Below are 27770 nucleotides of genomic sequence, written 5' to 3'. Positions count from 1 at the left end.
TTACCCGGCCTGCCCTGCGCGTAGCCCACGCCGCGAGACTGTGCGCATGTCTCAAAGAGCTCGGACGGCGAAAAGACTCAGGCTAATAGGCGGAGAAAGACTCCATTTCCCAGCATGCCTCAAACGCTCGTTCGCTTGCTCTCTCTTTCCACACACACCCCCGCGCCTCTGGAGCTGAGGGAGGCATTTCCATCGACACCCCCTCCCTCGAGAGTTAACGCAGAAAACCCCCTTCGAAAGGCGAAGGAAGGCCGCCTCAGAAGAAGAAGAAGACGAAAAGCCTCTCTTTCCCAGCGTGCCTCGCGGCGGAGCGGCAGGCGGTCGAGCGGGGCACGTGACCGCGCTTTCCCCCAGAGGGCCTGGAAGGCGCCAGTCCGGCGGACTCCACTTCCCGGCGTGCTCCGCGCCCCCCTTCTCCGGCTGAGGCGTTTCTCCTCGTCCCTTTAGCTTAGCGCTCGGGAGCCGCCGCCGTCATGCTGGAGGAGGCCGGCGAGGAGGTGCTGGGCTCGGTGCTGCTGAAGGCCTCGTGCCTGCCGCTCAGCTTCCTGCTGGTGCTGCCCGCCGTCCTGCTCCTGCTGCTGGGCCCGCCGCCGGCCTCGGCCGCCCACGAGTTCACCGTCTACCGCATGCAGCAGTACGAGCTCGGGGGACAGCCCTACGGTCAGTGAGGGAGGCGGAGTGGGTGGGTGGGGAAAAGACCCCCCCCTGTCCTCTTCAGGCGCCGGACTCCAGCTCCCATCCGCCGTCCCCTCCGAGGTCAGCAGGGCTGGGGACGATGGGAGCTGGAGTCCGGCCCGTATGTGTGTGTGTGTGTGAGTGGTGGTAGTAAGGGGGGGGGGCGAAGAAGTGGCTCTGGGCCCCGAGAAGCGCGGGGTCTGGTGGAGAGCCAGTCTGCGAGAAGCCTTGCCATAAAGACCCCCTCGTTGCCCCCTCCCCAGCTTGGCCTTTGCTGCCATGAAAAGTGGGTGGGGGGACGAGCAACTGATTCGTGGGCACCCCCTCATTTTGAGACAGACAGACAGACAGACACACACACACACACACACACACACACACACACACCCAAGGCCTTCCAGAAGGTCTCTCCTTGGGGGGCAAATGGCCCTGAACTCTAAAAGCAGCCCCCAAGAGCTTAATGGGGGGGCAGCAGCAGCCCCCCCCCCATCCCTGGACAGGCCGCCTGGTGGGCGAGAGGGCCTGAAGGGCCCTGGGTGCTCTCAGGAGCGTGGTGGTTTTCTTCCAGACCTTTCGTTACCAGCCTAGGCACAGGTCTGCAACCCGCAGCTCCGGAGCCGCATGCGGCTCTTTCAGCCGTCTCCTGCGGCTCCCGGTCCTCTGCCATGTGCAGTCCAAAAAACAAAAAAAAAAAGTGGGACTAAAAAAGTTCAACCAATCAATTCAAATATGCAGGGTAGGTGCATATTTCGGCTTGGCTCCACTCTTCAGTCAAACCCTGTTCTGCGCATGTGCGCGCATGCGGACGCATTTTTTGCAGCTCCCAGTTTTTCCTTTTGTGAGGGAACCGGTTCCGAGTGGCTCTTTCACTGTTTCAGGCTGCTGACCCCTGAGCCTAGGTAACGTCACCGGCAGCACTAGAAAAGGAGTGTGGTGGTTTCGTGGAGTGGATTGGAAAGAGGAAGAAGTGGGAAATGGAAGGAGGAGCAAGGGGAGAGGGTTGAGGAGGAGGGCAACGATGACTGCGGGGGTCCTTGGCGCTCTCAGGAGCGTGGTGGTTTTCTTCCAGACATTTCGTTGCCATGCTAAGTAACATCAGCAGTGCTGGAAGCGAGTGGAGGAGGACAGTGACGGTGGAGTCCCTGGTGCTCTCTTGAGCTTGGTGGCTTCCTTGCGGACGTTTCGTTACCGACCTAGGGGACGTCATCAGTGCTTGAAGGGAGTGGGGTTTGCAGAGAGGAGGAGTGGGGCTGTGGGCTCCTTGATGCTCTCTGAGCTTGGTGGTTTTCTTGCGGACGTTTCGTTACCGACCTAGGGGACGTCATCAGTGCTAGTAAAGGAGTAGGGCTTGCTCTCATTTTATGTACTAATGGCTGATGATGTTACCCAGTTTGGGCAAAGAAACATCTGCAAGCTCAGAGAGCAACAAGCACCCCACAGTCCTCCTCCCCTCCACCAAATCCCCACCTTTCTAGCACTGATGATGTTGTCTAGTTTGGGTCATGAAATGTCTGCAAGAAAACAAGCTCAGAGAGCACAGATAGCCCACAGTCCTCCTCCTCCTCTTCCTCCATTCTCACTCCCTTCTAGCACTGATAATGTTACCTAGTAGGGTAATGAAATGTCTACAAGAAAACAAGCTGAGGGCCCCCTCAGCCCTCCTCCTTAAGGCTAATAGAAGGCAGACATTTCATGACCGAGTCAACACGATGGAATTTCTCTAATATGGGTAATAAAACCTCTGCAAGAAAACAACCCAGCTCAAAGATCACCACAAGGACTCTGGTTTAAGCCTCGAGTTACAAATAATCTCCTTTATGGGTGAGGGTCTGCCAAGGATCCTTCTGGGAAGGAAAGGGAGGGGCAAGCATGACGCAGCTGTTTAGCTCATCTAGGTCTATTTGGCTGGGTCCAGTCCAGCCCTTGGCTGGAATTTCTCCAAAGTCTGGACAAAGGCCCTACTTAATTCAGCCTGAGTGACAACGCCAGTATTCAATCTTAGCAATGCAGAAGGCGCCTTTTGGTCAAGGGACCCTCTCTTTGACACCTTAAGCAAGATTGTCAGTTGGGGGAAATTTGGCGTGTGAGGGTTCTGTGTGTGGAAGCCATCTCTCCAGACCCCTTTAAGGAATCCAGGTGCCCTGGGAAGCTACCATAGAACCTGGATTTTCTCTTTTATTGAAACTTCTTTCTTTATGGGAACTTCTGTGTCTCTGCACTTCTATAGGAATCTTTTATTCCCCCCCCCCCATCTATAATTTTGTGAAGCATTTCTCTTATTTACAGAATGCTTGCTCTTTCGGGATGAGTCAGGGATGGAAAAGGACTAAGTAATCCTGGCCTGTGTTGTAAAGATTGATTGATTGATCGATCGATTGACTGATTGACTCCTAGCCCACCCCATAGATTTGTGGCAAAATAAAATGGGCATAAAATGCAGGCAGTCCTCTACTTAGCAACCACAAGTGAACCCACATTTTCTGTCGCTGAGCAAGACCCTGAAATGAGTTTTGCCCCGTTTTATGACCTTTCGTGCCACGGTTTTTAACTGAATCACTGGAGTTGTTATGTTAGCGGTTGTTAAGCGAACGTAGTTGTTAAGTGAATCTGGCTTTCCCGTTGACTGCTTGTCAGAAGGTTGCAAAAAAAAGTGATCACGTGACCGTGGGGATGCTGCAAAGGTCGAAGGTGTGAAAAACGGTCATAAATCACTTTTTCCAGTGCCCTGTTAATGGCTGCTGAACAAATGGTTGTAAATAGAGGATTGCCTGTAAGTGTAAAAAGCTACCTAATATTAAAGCAAAAACAGCAGAGTAATTAGTTCCAAAACTCTTTCTTACTGTGGTGAGAGACAGCAAGCCTGAGAAAGTTTTCAGATATTAAGAAATAGCTCTACTTGAGCGGTGTGGTGGGGCAATAGTGCATTATGCATGATGTAATTCAACGCCCTTGCAGCATTGCATGGGGAAGACAAAGGCGGCCGAACACAAACTACAATTGTTGCGTGTTGTGTCCTCAAGTATTCCCTTCTGCAGGCTTTCTGTAATGTCCCTGTCCTTATAGGTGGTCCTCGATTTACAAAGTAACTGAGCTTGAAATTACAGTTGTAAGTCGTGCCGGTCATTAAGTGGGCCACCACGCGACCATGTCCGATTTTACAATTATTATTTTTTTTGCAGTGGTTATTCAGCGGACACCGCGGCTATAAGTAAATCCACTGTTTGTCATGCATGGTTTTTGTTGTTTTGCTGGAAACCGGCAGTAAACACTGGTTTCCAGCCAAAATGTTGTCAATTTTTGATTGTGCGATTTAAGGGATGCTGCAAATGGCTGTAAGTACAGGGTGGTTGCTGAGTCCCAAAATGTGGTCATGTGACCACAAGGGAGCTGGCACCTATTGGAACTTCAAGTGTGGGTTATAATAATAATAATGATAAAGTTGGAAGGGACCTTGGAGGTCATCTGGTCCAACCCCCTGCTCAGGCAGGAAACCCTATACCATTTCAGACAAATGGCTGTCCAGTGTTTATGAGTGCTTGGGGGGGTGGGGGGTGTTCTGTCGTAACACTGAACGGTTGCTGAGCCTCTACTAGTAAGTCGAGAATTACATGTATGTATTAAGAAGTTTCCAAACTGGTAGAAAACAGGTAGTTGGGGACGAAACGTTGGCAGCCAAATCGCCAAGCTTGGAGATGAAATCAACAGCTCAACTACCATCCTGAGCTACTAATATTCAAACACATTTCAATGGTAGAAAACAGTTTCTTATAATAATTGCCCAGAGCCGGTCTTTATCTCTGCCTGTGAGTTTACTGCCTGTTATTAAAGGCTAGGCCAGGGTTAGGCAACCTTGGCTCTTTTATGACTTGTGGACTTCAACTCCCAGAATTCCTCAGCCAGCTATGCTGAGGGAAAAGGGAGAGGTTTCCAAGCTGAGCCATGCTGGCTCAGGAATTCTGGGAGTTGAAGTCCACAAGTCATAAAAGAGCCAAGGTTGCCTACCCCTGGGCTAGGCCATCGTAACACAGCCTTAATCTCCGACCCAGCCCAGCACGGAGGTGGCTTGCGTAACTGTAGTAATTTAAAAGCAAATGTTTCCTCACTTTTCTTATAGGTTGTCCCGCAGAGACACATCCACAATATTTCACCGACAGTCTTGGTAACACAGGTGGTCCTCGACTTACAACAGTTCATTTAGTGACCATTCAAAGTTGCAACGGCACTGGAAAAGTGACTTGGGAGCCATTTTTCACACTTATGACCATCGCAGCATTCCCCCACGGTCACGCAATCATATTTACAACCGTTGCAGTGTCCCGGGATCAGGGGATCGATCCCCTTTTGCCACTTTCTGAGAAGCAGTCAACAGAAAAAGCCAGATTCACTTAACAATCTTGTTGCTGACTTAACAACTTTCAGGGATTCACTTAGCAACCATGGCAAGAAATGTCGTAAAATGAGGCACAACTCACTTAACAAATGTCTGGCTTAACAACAGACATTTTGGGCTCAAATTGTGGTGGTTAAGTCCGGGACTATTTGTTACATATTCTGGAGTGGAATCTGCACAGTTCCTACTGGACATTTCAAATTGGTGTGGGCATCTGTCACACTTTCTAATCTCTTGGCCACGCACTCTCTGCCCTTTTATTTATTTATTTATTTATTTTATTTCCATTTATATCCCGCCCTTCTCTGAAGACTCAGGGCGGCTTACAAGCTTAGCTTACAAGCTTTTGGTCTCCTAGGAGGAGAAAGATCAGAAATTCTGGCCCTTTCTGAATTGCATTTTTTATGTTAAGGCTGGTTTGTTATTAACACAAATATACTGCTGTTTGGAAAAACAAACACCTGGCATTTATTAAACTTGCATACCACTCCATCTCTCCTTGGCTTACAGGCATTCAATTAAATGCATTATAAAACACTAAAACAACAAGGCTCATAAATTTAAATTTCAATTAAACTACAACTAACCAGAATGCAGAGAGAGGGAGCAAAGTGCGCACAGGAAAGAGGCAGGGTGTTATCTACCTCCAAAGTGCCATATCCCCATTTTTTTGGGGGGGGCAGGGGAAGGGAAGGCTTAAAAAAAAAAACTAGCACACTTTCCATCTGTGTGCCTGGCTGTTAATAAACTGGACAAATTGAAAGTAACAGCTGTAATATATCTAACCTAGTGGAAGAAAAAGTGCCGTTCTCACTGCCTCTCTCAGTTGCTGTAATAAATGTGGGAAATCTCTAAAGATCTCCTCCTCCCCAATTAAAATCCGTTAATGAGCTCCTCCCTCTAATAGTTTCGACTCCGAAGGGAAAAGGAGATAATGTATATGTTGCAACGCAGAAGAACACTATAAACAGTTAAACACACAGACATACCACGCCTAATTTATAATAATCGAGTTGGAAGGGACTGTGGAGGTCTTCTAGTCCAACCCCCTGCTCAGGCAGGAAACCCTACACCATTTCAGACAAATGGCTGTCCAGTCTCTTCTTAAAAACCTCCAGTGTTGGAGCATTCACAGCTTCTGGAGGCAGGTAGTTCCACTGGTTAGTTGTTCTCACTGCCAGGAAGTTTCTCCTTAATTCCAGGTTGCTTCTCTCCTTGGTTAATTTCCATCCGTTGCTTCTTGTCCTGCCTTCAGGCGCTTTGGAGAACAGCTTGACTCCCTCTTCTTTGGGGCAGCCCCTGAGATATTAAAACAGTGCTATCCTGTCCCCCCTCGTCCTTCTCTTCATTAAACTGGCTATACCCAATCCCAGCAACTGTTTCTTATATGTTTATATACCTTGTCAGCGCTGTGCTTTCTAGTTCTCATTCCCCCTCCCTTTTCAAAAGGAGCCTTTAGTTTTTCTGCACTGAAATTTATTAGGTATGTCTTCCACCACCTCACCTGATTATTTTTCCTAGTTCACTTCCCAGCTCTGCTGTTCTGTGTGTTTCAGCCAGTTTGTGTTAGTTCTTCAACACCGTTTTAGCACTGTTCAGAACAGAGCAATTCTGAAATAGTTACTTCATATCCGCTGATAGTTGGGGTCTCTTTTAAAGCATCCTTCAAAACACTCATGTATGTCTTGGCTGATAGGAATAAGGTTATAAGATAGGTCATAAGGAATAAGAGGGACCTTGGAGGTCATCTAGTCCAACCTTCCATGCCATTTCAAACAAATGGTTGTCTAATCTCTTCTTAAAAACCTCCAGTGTTGGAGCATTCACCACCTCTGGAGGCAGGTTGTTCCACTGGTTAATTGTTCTCACTGTCAGGAAATTTCTCCTTGGTTCTAGGTTGCTTCTCTCCTTGATTAGTTTCTGTTGCTTCTTGTCCTGCCTTCAGGCGCTTTGGAGAAGAGCTCGACTGCCTCTTCTTCTTTGTGGCAGCCCTTCAGATATTAGAACACTGTCAGCCCCATGATGAGAAGAATTATGCAATTTTCCTGCAGATTGGTGGCATATGATAGGACAAAAGAAGGTACCACTTTGGAAAAAAATTCAGAGAAGAGCATTATTCTCCAAAGCACTAGAGAGAAGGACGAGAAACAACGGGTTGGAAACTGATCAAAGAGAGAAGCAACCTGTAATTAAGGAGAAACTTCCTGACAGTGAGGACAATCAACCAGTGGAACAGCTTGCCACTAGAAATCGTGGATGCCCCATCACTGGAGGTTTTTAAGAAGAGATTGGACTGTCACTTGTCCGAGATGGTATAGGTTCTCCTGCTTGAGCAGGGGGCTGGATTAGAAGACCTCTAAGGTCCCTTCCAGCTCTCTTGTTGTTATTAGTTGCGAAGTCGTGTGCGACCCATCGCGACCCCATGGACAACGTTCCTCTACCATCTTCTGGAGTCCCTTTAAGCTCACGCCTACTGCTTCAGTGACTCCATCCAGCCACCTCGTTCTCTGTCGTCCCCTTCTTCTATTGCCCTCCATCTTTCCCAGCGTTAGGCTCTTCTCCAGTAAGTCCTTCCTTCTCCTTAGGTGGCCAAAGGATTTGAGTTTTAGCTTCAGGATCTGGCCTTCTAAAGAGCAGTCAGGGTTGATCTCCTCTAGGACTGACCGGTTTGATCGCCTTGCAGTCTAAGGAACTCACAGGAGTCTTCTCCAGCACCATAGTTCAAAGGCCTCAATGGCCTCTGAGGTCCCTTCCAGTTCTATTCTATTCTAAACCACTTTCTGATTTTAAAACTGGAGAAAAATGAAGACACAGCAGTGAGGACAAGGTCTATATTAGCCCTTCAAGGCGTTCCAGACAAGAAATGTGACAGTGAATATGAGCTGTCTCTCTATAGGTCGTCCTGGACTTACAACCGCCGTTGAGTCCAAAATTTCCAAGCCAGGCTGTTGATAAGTTCGTTGCACCTCATTTTACAACCTTTGTTTGAGTAAATTACTGTAGTTGTTAAGTGAATCTGCTTTTCCCCATTAACTTTGCTTTTTGGAAGCAGGCTGGGAAAGTTGCCAATGGGGATCACATAATCCTGGGACAGTGTAACTGTCATAAATACATGCCAGTTGCCGAGGGCCCGAATTTTAATCACATGCTGCAACGGTTGTAAGTGCGAGGACCGGTCCTAAGTCACTTTTCTGTGCCTTTGTAATTTTGAATGGTCACCGAATGAATGGCTGTAAATCGAGGACTACCTCTATTGTAAAGTTACATTAGCAGAATCTTGTAAGTCAGAAATTAATCTTCCTGCCCCTTACTTTTGCAGGTAGTCCTTGGCTTGCGACCACAATGGAGCCCGAAATTTCTGTCCTTAAGCGAAACGTTTGTTAAGCGAGCTTTGCCCCATTTTTTTTTTTACGATTTTCCTTGTCACCGTTGTTAAGTGAATCTGGCTTCCCCGTCGACTTTGCTTGTCAGAAGGTCTCAAAAGGGGGATTCCCATGATCCCAACAAGGGTCATAAATATGAACCAGCTGCCCAGCGTCTGAATTTTGATCACGTGACCCTGGGGAGCCTGCAAAGGCCGTAACAGTGACAAAATGGTCGCAGGTCACATTTTTCTGTGCCGTTGTAACTTGGAACGCTCGCAGAAAGGAACCGTCGTAAGTCGAGGACTGCCTGTACCTTCTGGAAAAGTAGGGTGGGTCCCTTCTGGAATGCTTTTCTCTCACCCCTCCTCCTTCAGTCTCAAATTTCTGCCGGTGGGTCTTCTGTCTCCCACCTCACCATTACACCCTAGTATCGCTGCATGCCTTCCCTGCACTTCCAAGACTGGAGGAAAGCACTTTTAACGTGGCTGTGAGGCCCCCTCCACGGATTGCTTAACATAGGCCCCTGACAAACTGGGATAATTGAAAAATCCAGTTCTACCCACGTTTGCAAATCCCGCAAAATGGGGAACAATTATATCAGTTACAGTAAGGTTTTTCCCCCCCCAGAGCACGCAAGCATTTTATGGCCCCTGTATGACATCTGGTCCTTTGGCTGTCCCCGCCCGGCCCACATGGATTGCTTTTCTTTTGAAGACCTTTTCTTGGGGAGGAGGGATTTTTTTGGTCAATTTGCACATACGCATGCACTCATGCCCACAACCCTTTGCAATGATTGGTTCAGCCCTCCACAACAGTATAGAGCAGCTGGTACCTTGCTCAATCGTAGTAACTGTGAGAGGGATCTTGCAGTCAGCATAGCTGACTCAGGAACTCTGGGAGTTGAAGTCCATGAGTCATAAAAGAGCTGTGGTTGCCTACCCCTGGTATAGGTGGTACCTTGCTCAACAGTAGCAACTGTGAGAGGGATCTCGGAGTCCTAGTGGACCATCACTTAAATAGGAGCCAGCCGTGTGCTGCAGCTGCCAAAAAAGCCAACACAGTGCTAGGCTGCATTGACAGAGGGAGAGAATCAAGATCACGTGAAGTGTTAATACCACTTTACTTGGGAAGGCCACACTTGGAATCCGGCATCCAGTTTTTACATCCACCATGTAAAAAAGATGTTGAGACTCTAGAAAGGGTGCAGAGAAGAGCAACAAAGATGATCGGGGGACTGGAGGTTAAAACATATAAGGAACGGTTGCTGGAATTGGTTCTGTCTAGTAATTTAATGAAGAGAAGGACGAGGGGTGACAGGATAGCAGTCTTCCAATATCTCAGGGGCTGCCCCAAAGAAGAGGGAGTCAAGCTATTCTCCAAAGCACCTGAAAGCAGGACAAGAAGCAATAGATGGAAACTAGTCAAGGAGAGAAGCAACCTAGAACTAAGGAGAAACTTCCTGACAGTGAGAACAACAAACCAGTGGAACAACCTGCCTCCAGAAGTGGTGAATGCTCCAACGCTGGAGGTTTTTAAGAAGAGACTGGACATCCATTTGTCTGAAATGGTTTCCTGCCTGAACACGGGGTTGGACTAGATGACCTCCAAGGTCCCTTCCAATATTATTATTTATTAGTCCCAATTTCTCGTGTGACGCCCCCCCCTTTGGAAAATTAATTGCCTGCCCCTGCCCAAGAGCTTCGGTTTTTCTGGTCCAAGCCGCCCCTTTCTGTGGATCCAAGCTCCCGAATCGCTGAAGCCTCTCCTCTGCTTTTCCCAGGCACCCGGAACGCTGTGTTAAACACCGAGGCGCGGACCGTAGAGGCAGATGTGCTAAGCCGCCGCTGTGTGATGATGCGGCTGATGGACTTCTCCTACGAACAGTATCAGAAAGCGCTCCGCCAGTCAGCCGGCGCTGTGGTGATCATCCTGCCGCACAACATGGCGTCGGTGCCTCAGGATGTTATCCGGGTAAGTCTCCTTTTCTGAGCAAGGGGGAACGCTGGTTCCCTCCTGCGGTGTGTGTAAAGCCAGCCTCTGCGTCTTTTGTTCGAGCAAGACCCAGAGGACTCTGCTCTCAACGCTGCTCACATCGGATGTTTTTGGACTGACAACAGATGGAAATGTCGCCATCTTTGCCCTTTCGCTTTTAGAGTTAGAATGAGAGTCCAGCTAGACCTAACAACACTAAACGTAGCGTGAGAATCAAGGTTACTGATCCCAGAGCTGATAAAGCATTGATGAGCTGGAGAGGAAGCACGTGCTTCAAGCTAATTGGGGAATGTGATTGATGACTGTTAATCGGAGGAGGGAATTGTGCTTGGATACTAAGTGCCCAGCGGAGGGGAAATTCAGTTTTTGAATTTGATTATGTGGTGCCAATGTTATGCTACTCGAATAAAAGATCCTTTAAGGCAAACCGTACAATCTGTGAAAAGGTTGAAAAGCCCTGCCCTAGTCACTTCCAGAATGGGAGGGCAACAGGAACTACAGGGAAGAATATCTAGGTGGTGTGATTCAGGGTCAGCCTGTGGGTTCGGCAGTTGGGTCAGACGACTCAGAGGAGGAGGGGGGTATTGAAGACCTTGCTGAGGGGGTTGAAGATCTTGCTGATGATAGCCCTCAGCCAGGCCCCTCCCACTTGGTCACCACGGAGACCCAGCTGTGTGAGCCTGACAGTGTGGATGAAGATGACCCACAGCTGGCCCTGTTCAAGGACGCCCGACGCAGGAGGCAGTCAATTAGGAGTAAACAGAGGAAGGCAGTGGGGCTTCTCGGAAGGAGGCAGTGAGAAGCCACGCCCTGAACTCTATATAAGGGGAATGTCTGGGAGGGCTGGTTTGCTGAAGGCAACCGCTGGGATGGTTCATGTTTCTTAAAGCTCCTGTTTCTTGGTTTGTGTCTTGTTTGTTTTTGTAGCTATAAATTTGGCAGGCGTAATTCCAGCCTCTTGCCGGTTGTAAAGGGGTTGTCCCTGCTTTTTCTGCAGGGCCGGTAGCAGGCTGGTACAGAACACTAGATCAGGGGTAGGCAACCTCGGCTCTTTTATGACTCATGGACTTCAACTCCCAGAATTCCTGAGCCAGCCGGCTCAGGAATTCTGGGAGTTGAAGTCCATGAGTGATAAAAGAGCCGAGGTTGCCTACCCCTGATCTAGATCTTCAACAACTGCAAAACGCAAAAGTATAGATAGTTATTTAAGCTCCATGAACTGCGTATTTTGCATCTCTGCTTCAAGGCAAACAATGCCTCGAAGTTCTTTTGAAGAGTTTCATCTGTCGGAACACCCTCCTGTGCTGTTGCCTTCTGCCATGTGTAAAGCCAGCCCCTGCTCGACTTTTGTTCGGACAAGACCCTGATATCAGGCAGAGACCCCTCTGCCTGATATTTGAGCCAGGCTGGTTTTCATCACCGTAACACGATCACAACTGGGAACCAGAATTTCCTTTGCTAAGGAAAAGGTTCACTGTTGTGAAGTGTGTCACGCCCGATTTTACAACTTTTGGCCACGGTCGTTAAGTGAATCGCTGCAGTGACGAAGTGAATCCTGCGGTCATGAAGCAAATCTGACATTCCCTCACTAACCCGGTCGGGAGCAACCAGGGAAGGTTGCAAAAGGCGATCAGGTGATCCCGCCAACGTCGCAAACACACACCGGTAGCCAAGCGCCCAATTTTGAACATTGGGACGCTGCAGAGGCCGTACGTGCAAGACAAGGTCGTAAGTCGCTTTTTTCCAGTGCCGTAACTTTCAACGGTCACTTAATGAATGGCTGTAAGTTGAGGACTATCTGTAACGGCAAGCAAGGTTCCTCATTTAAAGCTGTGGTCGTTACTAACTTTATGACCCATTCTTCCCCCAGAGTTGAAGCACAAGAGAGACAACCAGTTTAGTAAAATAAAAACTTTACAAATTCCTTCAGATTAGATCAATTGGGGGTAATTTACCAAGATTTGGGAAATTTTAGACTTATTTTACGTGATGGGCCCTTTAAACCAGAACAAGAGGGATGTTGTGACAGGTATGTGTGGGGTGACTTTTGGACCTGGATTGTTTTGGGGTGCACACCCAGAATTTTCAGCGTGGTTATGGGTTTTGGGGTGCATTATCGTCAGGGGGAGCCAGCCGTGCTGAGGGGAAAGGGAGAGGTTTCCAAGCTGAGCCATGCTGGCTCAGGAATTCTGGGAGTTGAAGACCACTTGGAGTCTTCAGGCTGGTGCAGAATGCAGCCGCGCGAGTAGTAATGGGAGTTTCCCGATACTCTCATGTAACACCTCTTCTCCGCGAGCTGCATTGGCTTCCAGTTGCCCTCCGGGTGAGATTCAAGGTGCTGGTGATGACCTATAAAGCCCTAAATGGCATGGGTCCGGATTATCTCAGGGAGCACCTGCTGCCAGCATCAGCCTCCCATCGTCCTGTGCGCTCCCACAGAGAGGGCCTCCTTAGGGTTCCTCCGGTTAAGAGATTGCCGGTGGGTGTGAGTGCGCCCGCCCTTTGGAACCGGCGGGTGATTCCAAGGGGGAGGGCGTTCTCTGCGGGCACGCCTGCCCTATGGAATGAACTGCCGGTAGAACTTCGAACTGCCCCAGACCTTCGCTCGTTTCGCCAGGACCTGAAAACTTGGTTATTTGATCTTTCTGGCCTGGACTGAGGGGGTTTTAATTTAACTTTAAATTTTAAATTTAAATTTGTTTTAATCGTGGGCTAGTCTTAATTTAATTCTATTTTAACTGTATTTATTTGTATTGTTTAATTCGCCCTGTAAACCGCCCTGAGTCCTTCGGGAATAGGGCGGTATATAAAATCAATTAATAAATAAATAAATAATAAATAAAAGAGCCCAGGTCACCTACCCCTGACCTACACCCTTACATATAAGTAACATATAAATATTTTTATATTTTTATATATTTTATATCCAAGCTTTCAGACGGGCTGGATTGTCATTGGTTGGAGGTGGCGTAGTGCCCTGTTTCTCAAGCCTGGCCACTTTATAATGCCCCCCCCCTGAGATGAACTCCCAGAATTCCCCGGCCAGCACCACTTCCTTCCAACTCCACCATACGATGATCAGCCGTCCCCTTCTTTGCAGTGCCGATACTGACTCCCTGTTCTTCTCGCCCGAAGCAATTCATGGACATTGAGCCGGAGATGTTGGCCATGGAGACCATCGTCCCCGTCTACTTTGCCAAGGAAGACGATGAGCTTCTGTCCATCTATGAGCAGACCCAGACAGCTTCTGCATCGCAAGGCTCGGCTTCGGCTGCCGAAGGTCGGTATTTCGCGAAGTTTCCCAGGATGGCCACTCCCGGTTATGGACCTCTCCGAAAAATCTATTGGCTTGGTGGCTTTTCCGCTCAGGACCATCCTCAGACAAAAAATAAAAAAAATAAAGTTAATAATTTAAAAACAATACGTGAATGAAAAACTAAAACTGAAACCCAAATCAGATAAACTCAAAAGGGCAGACTGAGTGGACCGCTAGGTCTTTTTCTGCCGTAGGTTTTCTACGTTTCTGCCCTTTTTGCAAAAAAAATTAAAAATGAATAGGCTTCCTGTTGACTTGCGTGGAATATTATAGATAGTCTTCGACTTACGACTGGTGGCTTCGTGACCGTTTGAAATGACAACGGACTTTGCCAGGGCTACTTACAACCCAGATTCTAAGTTCCGACGACCAACCTTCACCTTGTGGTCAGGGGGTTGCATTTGGCCTGCCGGGCAACCCAGCCTAAATTTACATCCATTTGCAGTCCCAATTTAGGACGTGGGGGGGGTTTGCCCCAAACTGGCATTTGCTTCCATTTTCTGGTGAAAAATGCCCATCGCGGAAAATGCCCGTCGCAAAAAAAGCTTGCAAAATTGGGCAAGGTCACGAGGTGAGCCGCTTAACGGCCGGCGTGATTTACGGTCATAATTCTGGAGTCCGCCACAGTTGTAAGTGATAAGCCGAGGACTGCAGGAGCTCATAGCTGAAGCGTTTGCAACGCAAGTAGAAGCTCTTGATGTCAGCATACGACAGTTCTGAATCAGGGGACTCCTTGCTGCGTGGAGCTACAATTCTACACTTTTTAGAAGAGAAAAAAAAATTTTCTCACCTGTTTCCATATAGTGTTAGGAATTGTAACTCGTCCGTTTGATACAGAATTCCTTGTCATTGATTCTTCCCTGGGCACTTTTATTGTACCTCCATTGGGATAGTGTTTATTATTAAATTTATATTCCCCCCCCCCTCTCACTTTCGAGTAAATCTGAGCAGCGTAACTAGATGGAAACTAATCAAGGAGAGAAGCAATTGGGTATGTCTAGTTTAATGAAGAGAAGGACGAGGGGGGACATGACAGCGGTCTTCCAGTATCTCAGGGTCTGCCCCAAAGAAGAGGGAGTCAAGCTATTCCCCAAAGCACCTGAAGGCAGGACAAGAAGCAACGGATGGAAACCCATCCAGGAGAGAAGCAACCTAGAACTCAGGAGAAACTTCCTGACAGTGAGAACAATTAATCAGTGGAACAACCTGCCTCCAGAAGTTGTGAATGCTCCAACACTGGAGGTTTTTAAGAAGAGACTGGACAGCCATTTGCCTGAAACGGTATAGGGTTTCCTGCCTGAGCAGGGGGTTGGACTAGATGACCTCCAAGGTCCCTTCCAACATCATCATCATTATTATTACTTTATCTACATTAGCCACATAATTATGTAGTTAATGAACGGGATATATATGTTGACGGAAAAAATAGCGCATTAAATCATCAAATCGGAAACATTACTTGTTCTCAAGCATGGTTACGGGCACCAAGCATAAGTACGCTTGTTCAGTTGATTTCGTGCCTTATATCTTAAAAACAGAAACCAGGCAGATGGCATAGATCAGTCGGCAACTTTTAAGATGTGTGGAGTTTAACTCCCAGAATTCCCCAGCCAACATTTGTGGATTTCCACTCTCCCAATATTCCCCTTATTAGCACTTGGTGGACTTCCACTCCCAGAATTCCCCTATTAACATGTCTGGGCTTCCGCTCCCAGAACGCCGTTGGGGGATGCTGGCTGGGGAATTTTGGGAGTGGAAGTCCACAAAGGCTAATTGGGGAATACTGGGAGCTGAAGTCCATTTATTTTAGGGTTGCCGTGATTGAAAAAAAACAAAAACCTGGCGCAGACTTCTTCAAATGTCTGTCTACTTATTGTATGGGAGACAGTTTGAAAATATTCTGACCAAGTAGCCTTTTTCTGACCTCTTTCCTGTGCAGCCTCAAAGCTAACCCAGTGGGCTCATGGTACAGGATAGGTCAGTGTGCCTAATCTTTTAATGGCTGTGAACACAGAAACCCTCATGGCCGGGGACAAGAGTGGAGACGTTGTGAGCTAAATTAATTGCTCTGTTGCCATTGTACTGAATTTTCCATGGAACTCTGCTGAGTGGCTAGTTAGGGTTTCAGATGGGAACAAATGCAAGCAGTCCTCAATTTACCACAGTTTCGTTAGCGACCATTCAAAGTTAACAACGGGGCTGGAAAAAAAGTGGCCTAACAGCCATTTTCCACACTTACGACCGTTGTAGCATCCCCACGGTCGCCTGATTTTACCTTTGGAGGCTTGAAAACTGACCCTCACCTACGACGGTTGCAAGGTCTCTGAGTCACGTGATCCCCTTTTGTGAGTTTCCGACAAGCAAAGTCGAGATTCATTGAGCAGCCATGTTACTCATTGAACGACTGCAGTGATTCGCTTAACAAATGTCGTAAAATGGGGCCAAACTCACTTAACAAATTTCTCACTTGGCAATATATACATTTCGGGCCCAGTTGTGGTCGTAACGTTGAGGGTGACCTGTATTATAAAGAAATTCTGCTGGAGGTCAGCAGGGCAGCTGCAAAATGCAATATGTGATTCGGGATGCCAGATCATCTTTCCTGGCAATAGATTGTGCCCACTGTTTACATCCAGTAGATCCCTAAATACACCCTTTGCCAAGTCTGGTTTCAATCCAGCTCTTTTATTTCAGGTCACAGAGCCAGCATATGCCAAGACTCAGGGCTACAAATTCTTACTTGCTCAAACAATGTGTCTATAAACAAGAGGCATAGAATCAAGATCACGCAAAGTATTGGTACCACTTTATAAAGCCTTAGTAAGACCACACCTGGAATACGGCAGCCAATTTTGATCACCTTATCACAGAAAAGATGTTGAAAGTCTGGAAAAAATTCAGAGAAGAGCAACTAAGATGATCCAAGGCCTGGAGGCTAAAACATACGAAGAACCGGCTACGGAGCTTGGGTTTGGCCAGTCTAAAGAAAAGAAGAAATAGGGGAGATATGATAGCAGTGTTCCAGTAACTGGGGGGCTGCCACAAGGCAGAGGGGGCCAGGTTGTTCACCAAAGCACCAGAGGGAAAGACGAGAAACAATGGTTGGAAACATCAAGGAGAGAAGCAACCTGGATCTAAGGAGAAACTTCCTGACAGTGAGGACAATCAACCAGTGGAACAGCTTGCCACCAGAAATCATGGGTGCTCCATCACTGGAGATTTTCAATAAGAGACTGGATATTCACCTGTTTGAGATGGCATAGTTCTTCTGCTTGAGCAGGGGGCTGGACTAGAAGACCTCCAAGGTCCCTTCCAGCTTCTATTCTATTCTGTTCTATTCTATTCTATTCTATTCTATTCTATTCTATTCTATTCTATTCTATTCTATTCTATTCTATTCTATTCTATTCTATTCTATTCTCAATAAAGATTCTATTCTATTCTATTCTATTCTATTCTATTCTATTCTATTCTATTCTATTCTATTCTATTCTCAATAAAGATTCTATTCTATTCTATTCTATTCTATTCTATTCTATTCTATTCTATTCTATTCTATTCTATTCTATTCTATTCTATTCTATTCTATTCTATTCTATTCTATTCTATTCTATTCTATTCTATTCTCAATAAAGATTCCATTCCATTCCATTCTCTGATCCTTTTTCCTCATCTGATCACTGAGAGCAATTCCTTCCTTGCCCATTTGACTCTTTACCATACCGAGGAATTCTTTTTTAACGGTTTAGTTTTAGAACTAAAACCAGAATAACCCAGCTCCCCAAATTACGCACCGACGACCCAAACACCCGTTTGAATCAAGCGGTGGTTATTTAAATGTCAAACAAGTTCTAGGAGTAATCAAAACACCGATTTGCTCTCTGCGTTTCTCATCCCTGGTTAGTTTCAGGTTGAGTTAACAGACAATTCATTAAAACTAAAGGCCTCTGAGAGGTTTCTGTTTTCTGGCGTTTTCCTTTCTTTGCCCTAATCTTGAGTGTCAATTTCTGGATTGCAAGTGCAGGTGGTCCTTGACTTACGACCGTAATTGAGCCCAAACTTTGTGGCTGAGTGAGACAGTTGTCAAGTGAGTTGTGCTCCATTTCACGACCTTTCTTGCCATAGTTGTTAAGTGGGGGCCTGCAGTTGTTAAATTAGTAACACAGATGTTAAGGCCTGCGGAGATTCCCTTGTCTTCCAAGCCTTGGTTGTCCCAAAGCTTTTTTTTTTTCCCCAGGAGGCAACTAGACTTTCTTGGTTTTTCTCTGAAGACGTTTCGCTTCTCAACCAAGAAGCTTCTTCAGCTCTGACTGGATCCTTCCCTTCCCCACCACCCAGTCAGAGCTGAAGAAGCTTCTTGGATGAGAAGCGAAACGCCTTCAAAGAAAAACAAAGGAAGTCCGGTTGCCTCCTGGAAAAAGCAGATGTCAACGCTGCTAACATTGGATGTTTTTTGCTTTGACAACAGGTGGAGAGGCAAGCGTTTTCTTCTTTTTGCTTTTACTCTTAGAGTTAGAGTTAAATGATGCTGGGGGGAGGAACGGGCATGAGAGTTTAGCTAGACATAACATCAAGGCTATGGTCTTCCCAGTTGCAATGTATGGCTGCGAAAGCTGGACCATAAGAAAGGCTGAGCGCCAAAGAATGGAGGCCTTTGAACTGTGGTGCTGGAGAAGACTCCTGCGAGTCCCTTGGACTGCAAGGCGATCAAACCAGTCAGTCCTAGAGGAGATCAACCCTGACTGCTCTTTAGAAGGCCAGATCGTGAAGCTGAAACTCAAATCCTTTGGCCACCTAATGAGAAGGAAGGACTCACTGGAGAAGAGCCTAACGCTGGGAAAGGTTGAGGGCAAGAGAAGAAGGGGACGACAGAGAATGAGGTGGCTGGATGGAGTCACTGAAGCAGTAGGTGTGAGCTTAAAAGGACTCCAGAAGATGGTAGAGGACAGGAAGGCCTGGAGGAACGTGGTCCATGGAGTCGCGATGGGTCGGACACGACTGCAACTTAACAACAATACTGAACCTAGTGTGAGAACCAAGGTTATTGAAATAAGAGATGATAAGGAATTGGGCTGGAGGGAAAGCCCGTGTTTCAAACTAATTGGGGAATGTGATTGATGACTGTTAATTATTTATTTACTTATTTATTATTGGAGGAGGGAATTGTGCTTTGATACTTTGTGCCCGGAGGGGGGGGGAGGGAATTCAGTTTTTGGCTTCGATTATGTAGTGCCGATGCCATGCTACTCGAATAAAAGATCCTTTAAGGTAAACGATGCCTCGAAGTTCTTTTGAAGAGGTTCATCTGTCGGAACCATGGCAGCACCTTTGGGACATGGATGTTAAGCGGATCCAGCTTCCCCATTGACTTCGCTTGTCGGAAGGTCGCCAAAGGGGTTAAAGGTGACCCCAGGGCACTGCAACCGTCATAAACACGTGCCAGTTGCCAAGCGTCCAAATTTTGATCTCGCAAACCACGGGGGATGCAGCCACGGTTGTCAGTGTGAGCAGTGCTTTTTTTCTAAAAAAAAAAAAAAGGTGCCGGAACTCTCATCTTGGCGGGCGCAGGAGGCGGGGTGGGGGGGGTGGGGCGCTGCTGCAGTCACAGGTGCGAAAGGTGTTGGCAGCGGGCTCCCCCCCCCCCCCCGGGGCTGGAGCCGGCCGCGGCTGGTGCTGTGGAAGCAGCAGAGCCCACTCTATATGGCAGGGCTGCGTGGTGCGGGCAGCGGAGGCAGTGCGGGTCAGGCGATGTTTTAATCTTAAGATTTTAAAAATATATTTTTTTCTATTGTAAGTTTCCCCAAACCTCACCATGTGGATTGCATACAAATATTATATAATTGGTAAATAAAGGTAGAACATACGTTAAATATACATCAAATGATAATATGCTTCCCTACAAAGTCAATTCTTGCTCAATGACAGACCAAGGAGTTAATTCGGAAAGGCAAGAGGCAAATCTAGAAGAGATCTGTGCAACTTGTAGAAGGGAAAGGCCCACACTGATAAATTAAAAATCTTTGTGGTCTGCAAAGGAATGCTGGTGGGCTAATCAACGATTTGGTGACTAGAGGAGCATCTACAGTGTTGAAGTTCGTGGTCATGGTAAGCCATGGAGGCACTAGGCAACATGACTTTCAGGGCAGTGGTGGTGATTTTATTACTTAAAAAAAAAGTCTGTGCCCTGTCCAAGGGTGCTTAGTAGGCTGCATGTACAGGCCTGGTCTAGAATTTATTTTGGAGCATTCAACTATCTAGAGCAGGCATGTCAAACTCATTTTGTTTGAGGCAACTTCTTATAAAAGAATTGCCATTAATTTGTTTTTTTTTATTAAAGAGTTTTACAAAAACAAGATTTTACAATATATCCCCAAATCCCCCCCACCCCAAACCCGCCCACTTCCCCCCCCACTTCCCAGAGCTAAATACAGGATTATAGTTATAATAATCATATTCTAAATAAAAATTATGCATAATATACAATTAACCAAATTCATAATGTGCTTTAACTCCCCTTTAACATAACTACATACAAAGTACCAATAACAATATCCCTCTAAAATCTACTCATAAGCTAAATGCCATTAATTTGTTTTAATAAAATAATTTAAATCAATTTTTCACTTGATTTCAAATTAAATGAATTATATTGGTTGACAATGAGATATTTTTTTTAGTACAATTGCCAAATGCAATAAACTGGTTTTAGGTATATGTTACTGGAAGGAAAAAGCAATCCCTGTTGCGTTACTGATCCCAGAGAAACATTTGCATGTATGCAGGTATCCTTAGGGTGCCATAGTTATGGATGAGATATATTGGTTGCAAAGTTGGCATTTCTGGATGTAATACAGATATTTTGGACTTACTTTTGTTTCTTTGCATGTTTGATATTTTTAAAAAGGCATATGCTACTGACTACGCTTATGCACATATGTAACATAATCACTGCTTGTCCAAAATTTTACTATACAGTTAATACCACCAGAAATTATTTTAGCCTTTTTAATAAATGATGTTACTGATGTTAAGCTCACCAGGGAAAACATCATATATTGTTATGTATATACTAGGTTAATTATTTAAAGACTGAAGTGCAACATAACTAGATTCTAAATAATCTATTTTTCAAAACACACAACAGTCCAAACAGTAAAAGTAAAGTCCAAATTAAGAATATTTCATTCTTAAGAATTGTTTAGATTCAAAATAGTTTTCAAGAGTGTACAAAAGATACTATTTTTTTCTAGAATCAGCTAAATTAGACATATTACATTGAGAAAAATTTTTCTCATTTCTTTCCTGTTACCTTTGATTTCATTGCAGAGATGTTAACATAAGAAATAGATTATTTTGTTAATTTTACCTTCCAAAAGACAGAAGCAGATGAAAAATGTGAGGTTCTTTCCTGTTGGCTTTTTTAAATTAGCTGTTTTAGATTCTAAAAGTTTAGTTCCTAAAGAAGTAATCCTGTAAATAATTTTAATGTCCTCCTCTAGTGCAGGCTCTTTTATGACTCATGGACTTCAACTCCCAGAATTCCTGAGCCAGCATAGCTCAGCTTGGAAACCTCTCCCTTTCCCCTCAGCATGGCTGGCTCAGGATTTCTGGGAGTTCAAGTCCATGAGTCATAAAAAAGAGCCAAGATTGCTAGCCCTGCAATAGGCTTAGGAAAGCCAATAAGGGAGCTGGGGTTTTTTTTTGTTGTTTTTTTTTTTTGCAAAAAAAGGTGCCGGAACGCCGTTCTGAGCGTTCTATGAGAAAAAAAGCCCTGAGTGTGAGAAACAGTCCCAAGTTCCTTCCCCCCCCCACACTACCCTTGTAACTTTGAACGGTCACCGAATGAACGGTTGTAAGCTGAGGGCTACCAGTATTCGTTCCTTTCTTTTAAACCCCCTTTTTCCTTCCTAGTCCTCCTGCACACCGCAACGGCCAACGGCTTCCAAATGGTGACCAGCGGAGCTCAGAGCAAAGCCGTCAACGATTGGCTCATCACCAGTATAGAAGTGAGTTTGGAGGGGGGCTTTTTTTTTTTTGACACGGTGGTTTGTTTTTTTGTTGTTTTTTTTGTAGGCTGGGGTCTTTCCTGCGGTTTGCAAAGCCAGGATCTTCCCGCCTCTGCCCTCGGGCCCTGCTAAGCTAAGATCATTCAAAGGCACATTATTAGCCGGAGTGCTGAGCACATGATTTTTCCAAGGCACTTGAATTTTAAGGAGCAGCTGGAAGGAGGGACTTTGGTTCATTTTTGAAGCCAAAACAGTAGGCGGCACGGGTTAGAGCAGGGGTCTTCAAACTGGGCCACTTTTAAGACCCGTGGACTTCAACTTAGGGCTGGCTGAGGAATTCTGGGAATTGAAGTCCACGAGTCTTAAAGTGGCCAAGTTTGAAGACCCCTGGGTTAGAGCTTTCATTGGGAGTGCTGGCTTTCTCGGAACAGCCTTGCCTGGTTGAGCTGCCAGAGCGGAGGTCACAGCGAAGGATTTTATTAGGGAAGATACAAGAAGTGTGGGGAGGGATTTTGTTTTTTTTTTTTTTTTTTTAAAAATGTTTTACTAGGTTGTTTTTTTAATCCCACCTTTATTGTATTACTTTTTTGTAAGTTAAGGTGGTGAACTTACTTAATACCGCTTCGTCTTTGCATTGTACTGTATCTTATTTCACATTGTTTTATTGCTCCCTTTTGACTTATTTTAATTTATTTTTAATATTTATCTTGATTTACTTATTGGATTTATCCGAGATCATCCAGCTGGCTCTCAAGCCTCAGGCGGGACTAGAACTCACCGTCTCCTGGGGATTCTCCCACAGTTACCCAGTCATCTTTCATGCCTCAGGCGGGATTAGAAGTCACCGTCTCCTGGGATTTGCCCACAGTTAGTCATCTTTCATGCCTCAGGCGGGACTAGAACTCACCGTCTCCTGGGGATTCGCCCACAGTTACCCAGTCATCTTTCATGCCTCAGGCGGGACTAGAACTCACCGTCTCCTGGGGATTCGCCCACAGTTACCCAGTCATCTTTCATGCCTCAGGCGGGACTAAAACTCACCGTCTCCTGGGGATTCGCCCACAGTTACCCAGTCATCTTTCATGCCTCAGGCGGGACTAGAACTCACCGTCTCCTGGGGATTCGCCCACAGTTACCCAGTCATCTTTAATGCCTCAGGCGGGACTAGAACTCACCGTCTCCTGGGGATCCGCCCACAGTTACCCAGTCATCTTTCATGCCTCAGGCGAAACTAGAACTCCTAGACTCCTGGGGATTGGCCCAAAGTCACCCAGCCATCTTTTTTGTGCCTACGGTGGGACTAGAACTCCCAGCCTCCTGGTGATTGGCCCATGGTCATCCAGGCGACTTTCACGCCTAAGATGGGACTGGAACTCACAGTCTCCTGGTTTTCTAACCTGATGCCTCATCCAGCAGAATATATTATGTGAAGGAATCGGGAAAGGGAGCCCGTGTTGGATTTTAAACACATTTAGACCCTTCTCAACAAGTTTCGAGTCAATCCGGGTGTGAATGATTTTTGCAGCAGCTCTTATCTCTTTCCTTACAAGGGGCGGCTGACAGGCCTTGGAGGAGAAGACCTGCCTACCATCGTACTGGTTGCTCATTACGACTCTTTTGGAGTTGCACCGGTAAGGACTTGCTGGCAAAAGTTCCACGTTTTAGGCATTTTCATTACGATGCAGCTCAGCTCACTGATCTGAGTTTGTAGTAACTGCTGTTTACGTTGCTGCCAGTCTTCTGAACAGTACGCCTTCCACTTTAAAAAAAAGCTTCCATTTTACAGATTTTGGATGCAACAGACCAAACTTGGATTCTGGCCGCTAAGCTTTGGCATTCATGTAAAACACCATTCGTCATTTTAAGCGTGTGTAAAACAGGTTAAAAAAAAATAGAAGAGAATTCTTTATTGGCCAAGTGGGATTGGACACCCAAGGAATTTGTCTCTGGTGCACAAGCTCTCAGTGCACATACAAGCAACAAAATGATAGATCATTAATCACAGATCGCGGTTAAATCGTTAATCATAAAACAAGCAACAAATCATAAGATACCAATACGAGAAGGCAGTTAGGAATGATGAGACAGATGAGGAGAAGAAGGATAGCAATACGGCCCTATTACACGGGTAAATATCCTTAGAATCATAGAGATGCCAAGGTTGGCCTAGGGCAGAAGTAGGCAACCTTGGCTCTTTTACGACTCGTGGACTTCAATGCCCAGAATTCCTGAGCCAGCATGGCTCAGCTTGGAAACCTCTCCCTTTCCCCTCAGCACGGCTGGCTCAGGAATTCTGGGAGTTGAAGTCCACGAATCATAAAAGAGCCAGGGTTGCCTACCCCTGCCTTACACCTAAGACAGTGCTGTGGGAATTAGGTGTTCAGCAGAGTGATGGCACAGGGGAAAAAATTATCTTTGTGTCTAGTTGTTTTGGTGTGCAATGCCGTATAAGCAGGGGTGTCAAACTGCCAGACGCGTCACGAGGAAACCGCGCCTACCCCATTGCCGGCAAGTTCCGATACATCCCTCCGAGGTCCCTTCCACCTCTGTTTTATATATTAAGTGAACCAGTGGTTCACTATGGGGGCCAGTTTTGCCGAAAACTGGAACACTATGGGGTGTTTTGGTTTTTTTGGCAAAACTGTCATAAGGTTGCTCAGAGTCACCTTATCAAGGAAATTTATTTTATTTATTTATTAATTCAATTTATATACCACCCTTCTCCCGTAGGACTCAGGGCGGTTCACAAGGTTTTTAAAAAACAGATACAACAATTACAAAACTTAAAATCAATTAAAAAGAATTATATAAACCTTGCAATAAAACCCCAGTTAAAAACAGTTAAAATCCCAATTAATATGCTCAGACCAGGCCACAGAGCTCAAAGAGCCAGGTCTTCAGGTCCCGGCGGAATGAACGAAGGTCAGGGGCCCTTGTAAGGAAATGAATAGCATATATACATTTAATAAGTAAATTGTGGTCATGTGACCACGGGGCACTGCAAACCGCCATAAATGCAGCCCACTTGCTGAGCGCCACAGATTTGAGCTTGACGATCGGGACTTTGGATCTGGATTGTCAGTAACCTCCAGATAAGTCTGTTGTACCTTCGAACGGTCTCTTAAACAACCGGTCGTAAGTTGAGGACTACCTGTACTCTGGTTCCCCCCCCCTTCCCGTTTCTATTTTTCATCCCCTCAGAAGTGTCCGCCCTCTTTCCTCTCCCCGGCAATTTAAAAATGAAGGTCTTATGAAGTGTGTGTGTGTGTGGGGGGCCCCAACTGTGGCAACTTTGCGACCTGTGGACTTTAACTCCCAAAATGTCTTGAGCCAGCTGGCTCGGGGATTCTGGGAGTTGTAGTCTACGGGTCATAAAAAGCTGCCACCGTTGCCTACCCCTGGTCTCAAGGATGGAGCCGTGCCTAAACCCAGGCTGAATCCAGATCCGTCCCCTTGAACTCCAGCGGCCTCAACAATGGAGGGGAGGAATGACGACGGTAGCTGTCAAGATAATTTGCAGGATAGAGGTTTTGTACAGAGTGGAAAATATGTTCTGTTTTTCATCTTAAATAAACTTGTTTATCTGCTGAGTGTTCTGCCAAGCTGCTGTAATCCGGCCGTAAAAGAACCAGGAGTGGGTTGTGGGTTTTTTTTTTGATCAAGTTTTTTTTTTAAATTCATTTTTTCCATACATACAATAATAATTTTTCAACCAACGTGACCGTCGTGAGTTTACATGCCGATACACATTTAATTCCTAATTCCTTCCTTCCTTTCCTCCAGCCGGTGGTAAAATCAATCCCAAGTTTGATAATAGTCCGTTTCTTCTTTTTTTTCTTTCAGTCTCCTAGCCAATCTGTCCATCTCTGCGCATTCTACTTATTATTATTATTATTATTATTATTATTATTATTATTATTATTATTATTATTATTATTATTATTATTATTATTATTATTATTATTATTATTATTATTCCCATATTACACCCCTCCTGCGTGAGCTGCATTGGTTACCGGTTGCCCTCCGGGTGAGATTTAAGGTGCTGGTACTTACCTTTAAAGCCCTACATGGCTTAGGCCCGGGATACTTGCAGGACCATCTGCTGCCGGGAACGAATTCCCATCGCCCAGTACGCTCACACAGAGAAGGCCTCCTCAGGGTACCGTCGGCTAGACAATGTCGGCTGGCGACCCCCAGGGGGAGGGCCTTCTCTGTGGGAGCGCCAGCCCTGTGGAACCAGCTCCCCCCTGAGCTTCGGATGGCCCAAGATCTCCGGTCCTTTCGCCGCGGCCTCAAAACACTCCTTTTCCACCTGGCTGACCTGGACTGACAGGGATTTTAATTATGTTTTTAATTTTTTAAACTAATTTTTAATTTAATTTTTAATTTTAATTTATTGTACAGAGGCCTTTAATTTTAATTTTATCTTAACTTCTGTATTTATTATATGTTTTGTTGTTAGCCACCCTGAGTCCTTCAGGAGATAGGGCGGGATATAAGTCCCATTAATAAATAAATAAATAAATAAATATTATTTCTTCATCTGATGGTATGCTTTCATTTTTCCCAGTGTTGTGCAGAACCGGGAGTGTTTTACTTGGTCTGGCTTTGGGAGCAAGACACGTCTTACGGCCGTTGCCGGTTGTGTGGGCTTCGCACTGCTCCTCTGCCCGGCCCCTGTGCTTGCAATGCAATCTTCCCAGCCTCTTTGCTTCCCCCCTTGATGTGCCATTGCTAAGGGGGGAAAAAACAAACAAACCCATCCTTGTTTCTTTCCGGCTTTTATTTTTATTTTTTTATTTTAATTCCATTTATATCCCTCCCTTCTCCGAAGACTCAGGGCGCCTTACAAGCTTAGCAGTAGCCTTCATTCTATGTATATGCCTGCTTATTAGGGCTTTCGCACACACACACCCCAAGCGGCATTATTACAAAGTCAGCTTAATTGCCCCCAACAATCTGGGTCCTCATTTTACCTACCTGGGAAGGATGGAAGGCTGAGTCAACCTTGAGCCTGGTGGGACTCGAACCTGCACTAATTGCAGGCAGCTGGTGTTACTTAAGGAGGCATTAGCCCACTGCTCCACCAAGGCTCCTTGCCAGTCAGGATTCAGCCTGGTGTGTGTGTGTGTGTGTGTGTGATTTGTTTTTTGTTTTTTATCATCCATGGACACAAATATCCAGAAAGAATTCCGGGGCTTCATTCACACTCGGACACCTTCCCCCCCTCCAGCATACTTTGTGCGCAGAACGTTTTGCACATCCCAACGTGATGCTTGGTTCTGTTTTGGCTTTCTGATTTGTATACCAACACGAACGAGAGTGCCCTTTCTCAAACACAGGCGGTCCTCGACTTACAACTGTTCACTTAGTGACTGTTCCAACAGCACTGAAAAAAAAGGGACTTGGCACCGTTTTTCACACTTAACGACCGTGGCAGCATCCCCGCGGTCACGTGAGCAACTGGGCTCATATTTACGACGGTCGCCGTGTCCCGGGAATCAGGTGATCCCCTCTTCCGACCTTCCGACAAGCAGAGTCAGTGAGGAAAGCAGCTTCGCTTCACAGCCGCGTTACTAGTTAAAACAACTGCAGTGATTCCCTTAACCACTGGGGCAAGGGAGGTCGTAAAATGGGGCAAGATTCACTTCGCAACTGCCTCGCCTCACGACGGACATTTTGGACTCCGTTGCATTCACGAGGACTACCTGCATGAAGTGACTCAACAAAACAGGGCAGGGATGAACTTTTTCATCTGAGCTCTGGGTTCGAAAACCTTGTTAGGCCAGGCACGTTAATTATAGGTGAGTCCTTCACTTACGACCAGTTGCTTAGCAGTCACTGCAATGGACTTTCCATTCCCTGCCAAAAAAAGATAGGACCTGGTTCCAAAATTCCAACAGCCCCCTACGTCAGGGGTAGGCAACCTTGGCTCTTTTATGACTCGTGGACTTCAACTCCCAGAATTCCTGAGCCAGCCACGCTGAGGGGAAAGGGAGAGGTTTCCAAGCTGAGCCACACTG

General features: G+C 46.2%; 1 protein-coding gene across 4 annotated transcripts in view; it reads left to right on the top strand.

The window, feature by feature from the left end:
- Nucleotides 1-294: 294 nt before the first annotated feature.
- Nucleotides 295-27770, top strand: part of NCLN (nicalin) — a 43708-nt gene continuing 16232 nt past the window's right edge. For 2 of the 4 annotated variants that reach the window (XM_081321108.1, XM_081321106.1), the window contains exons 1-5: nt 295-660; nt 10211-10401; nt 13558-13702; nt 21650-21744; nt 23295-23375. In XM_081321108.1, the coding sequence (XP_081177234.1) occupies nt 474-660; nt 10211-10401; nt 13558-13702; nt 21650-21744; nt 23295-23375 (699 nt within the window). In that variant the 5' untranslated portion in view covers nt 295-473. The remainder of the gene's footprint in view (nt 661-10210; nt 10402-13557; nt 13703-21649; nt 21745-23294; nt 23376-27770) is intronic. The other 2 variants (XM_081321107.1, XM_081321105.1) reach the window with 1 other exon arrangement.

This window comes from Vipera berus, assembly GCF_964194415.1.
Source record: "Vipera berus genome assembly, chromosome: 1".
Taxonomy (NCBI): domain Eukaryota; kingdom Metazoa; phylum Chordata; class Lepidosauria; order Squamata; family Viperidae; genus Vipera; species Vipera berus.
The sequence above is the reverse complement of the archived record's forward strand: the minus strand, read 5'-3'. Positions and strand labels throughout refer to the sequence as shown.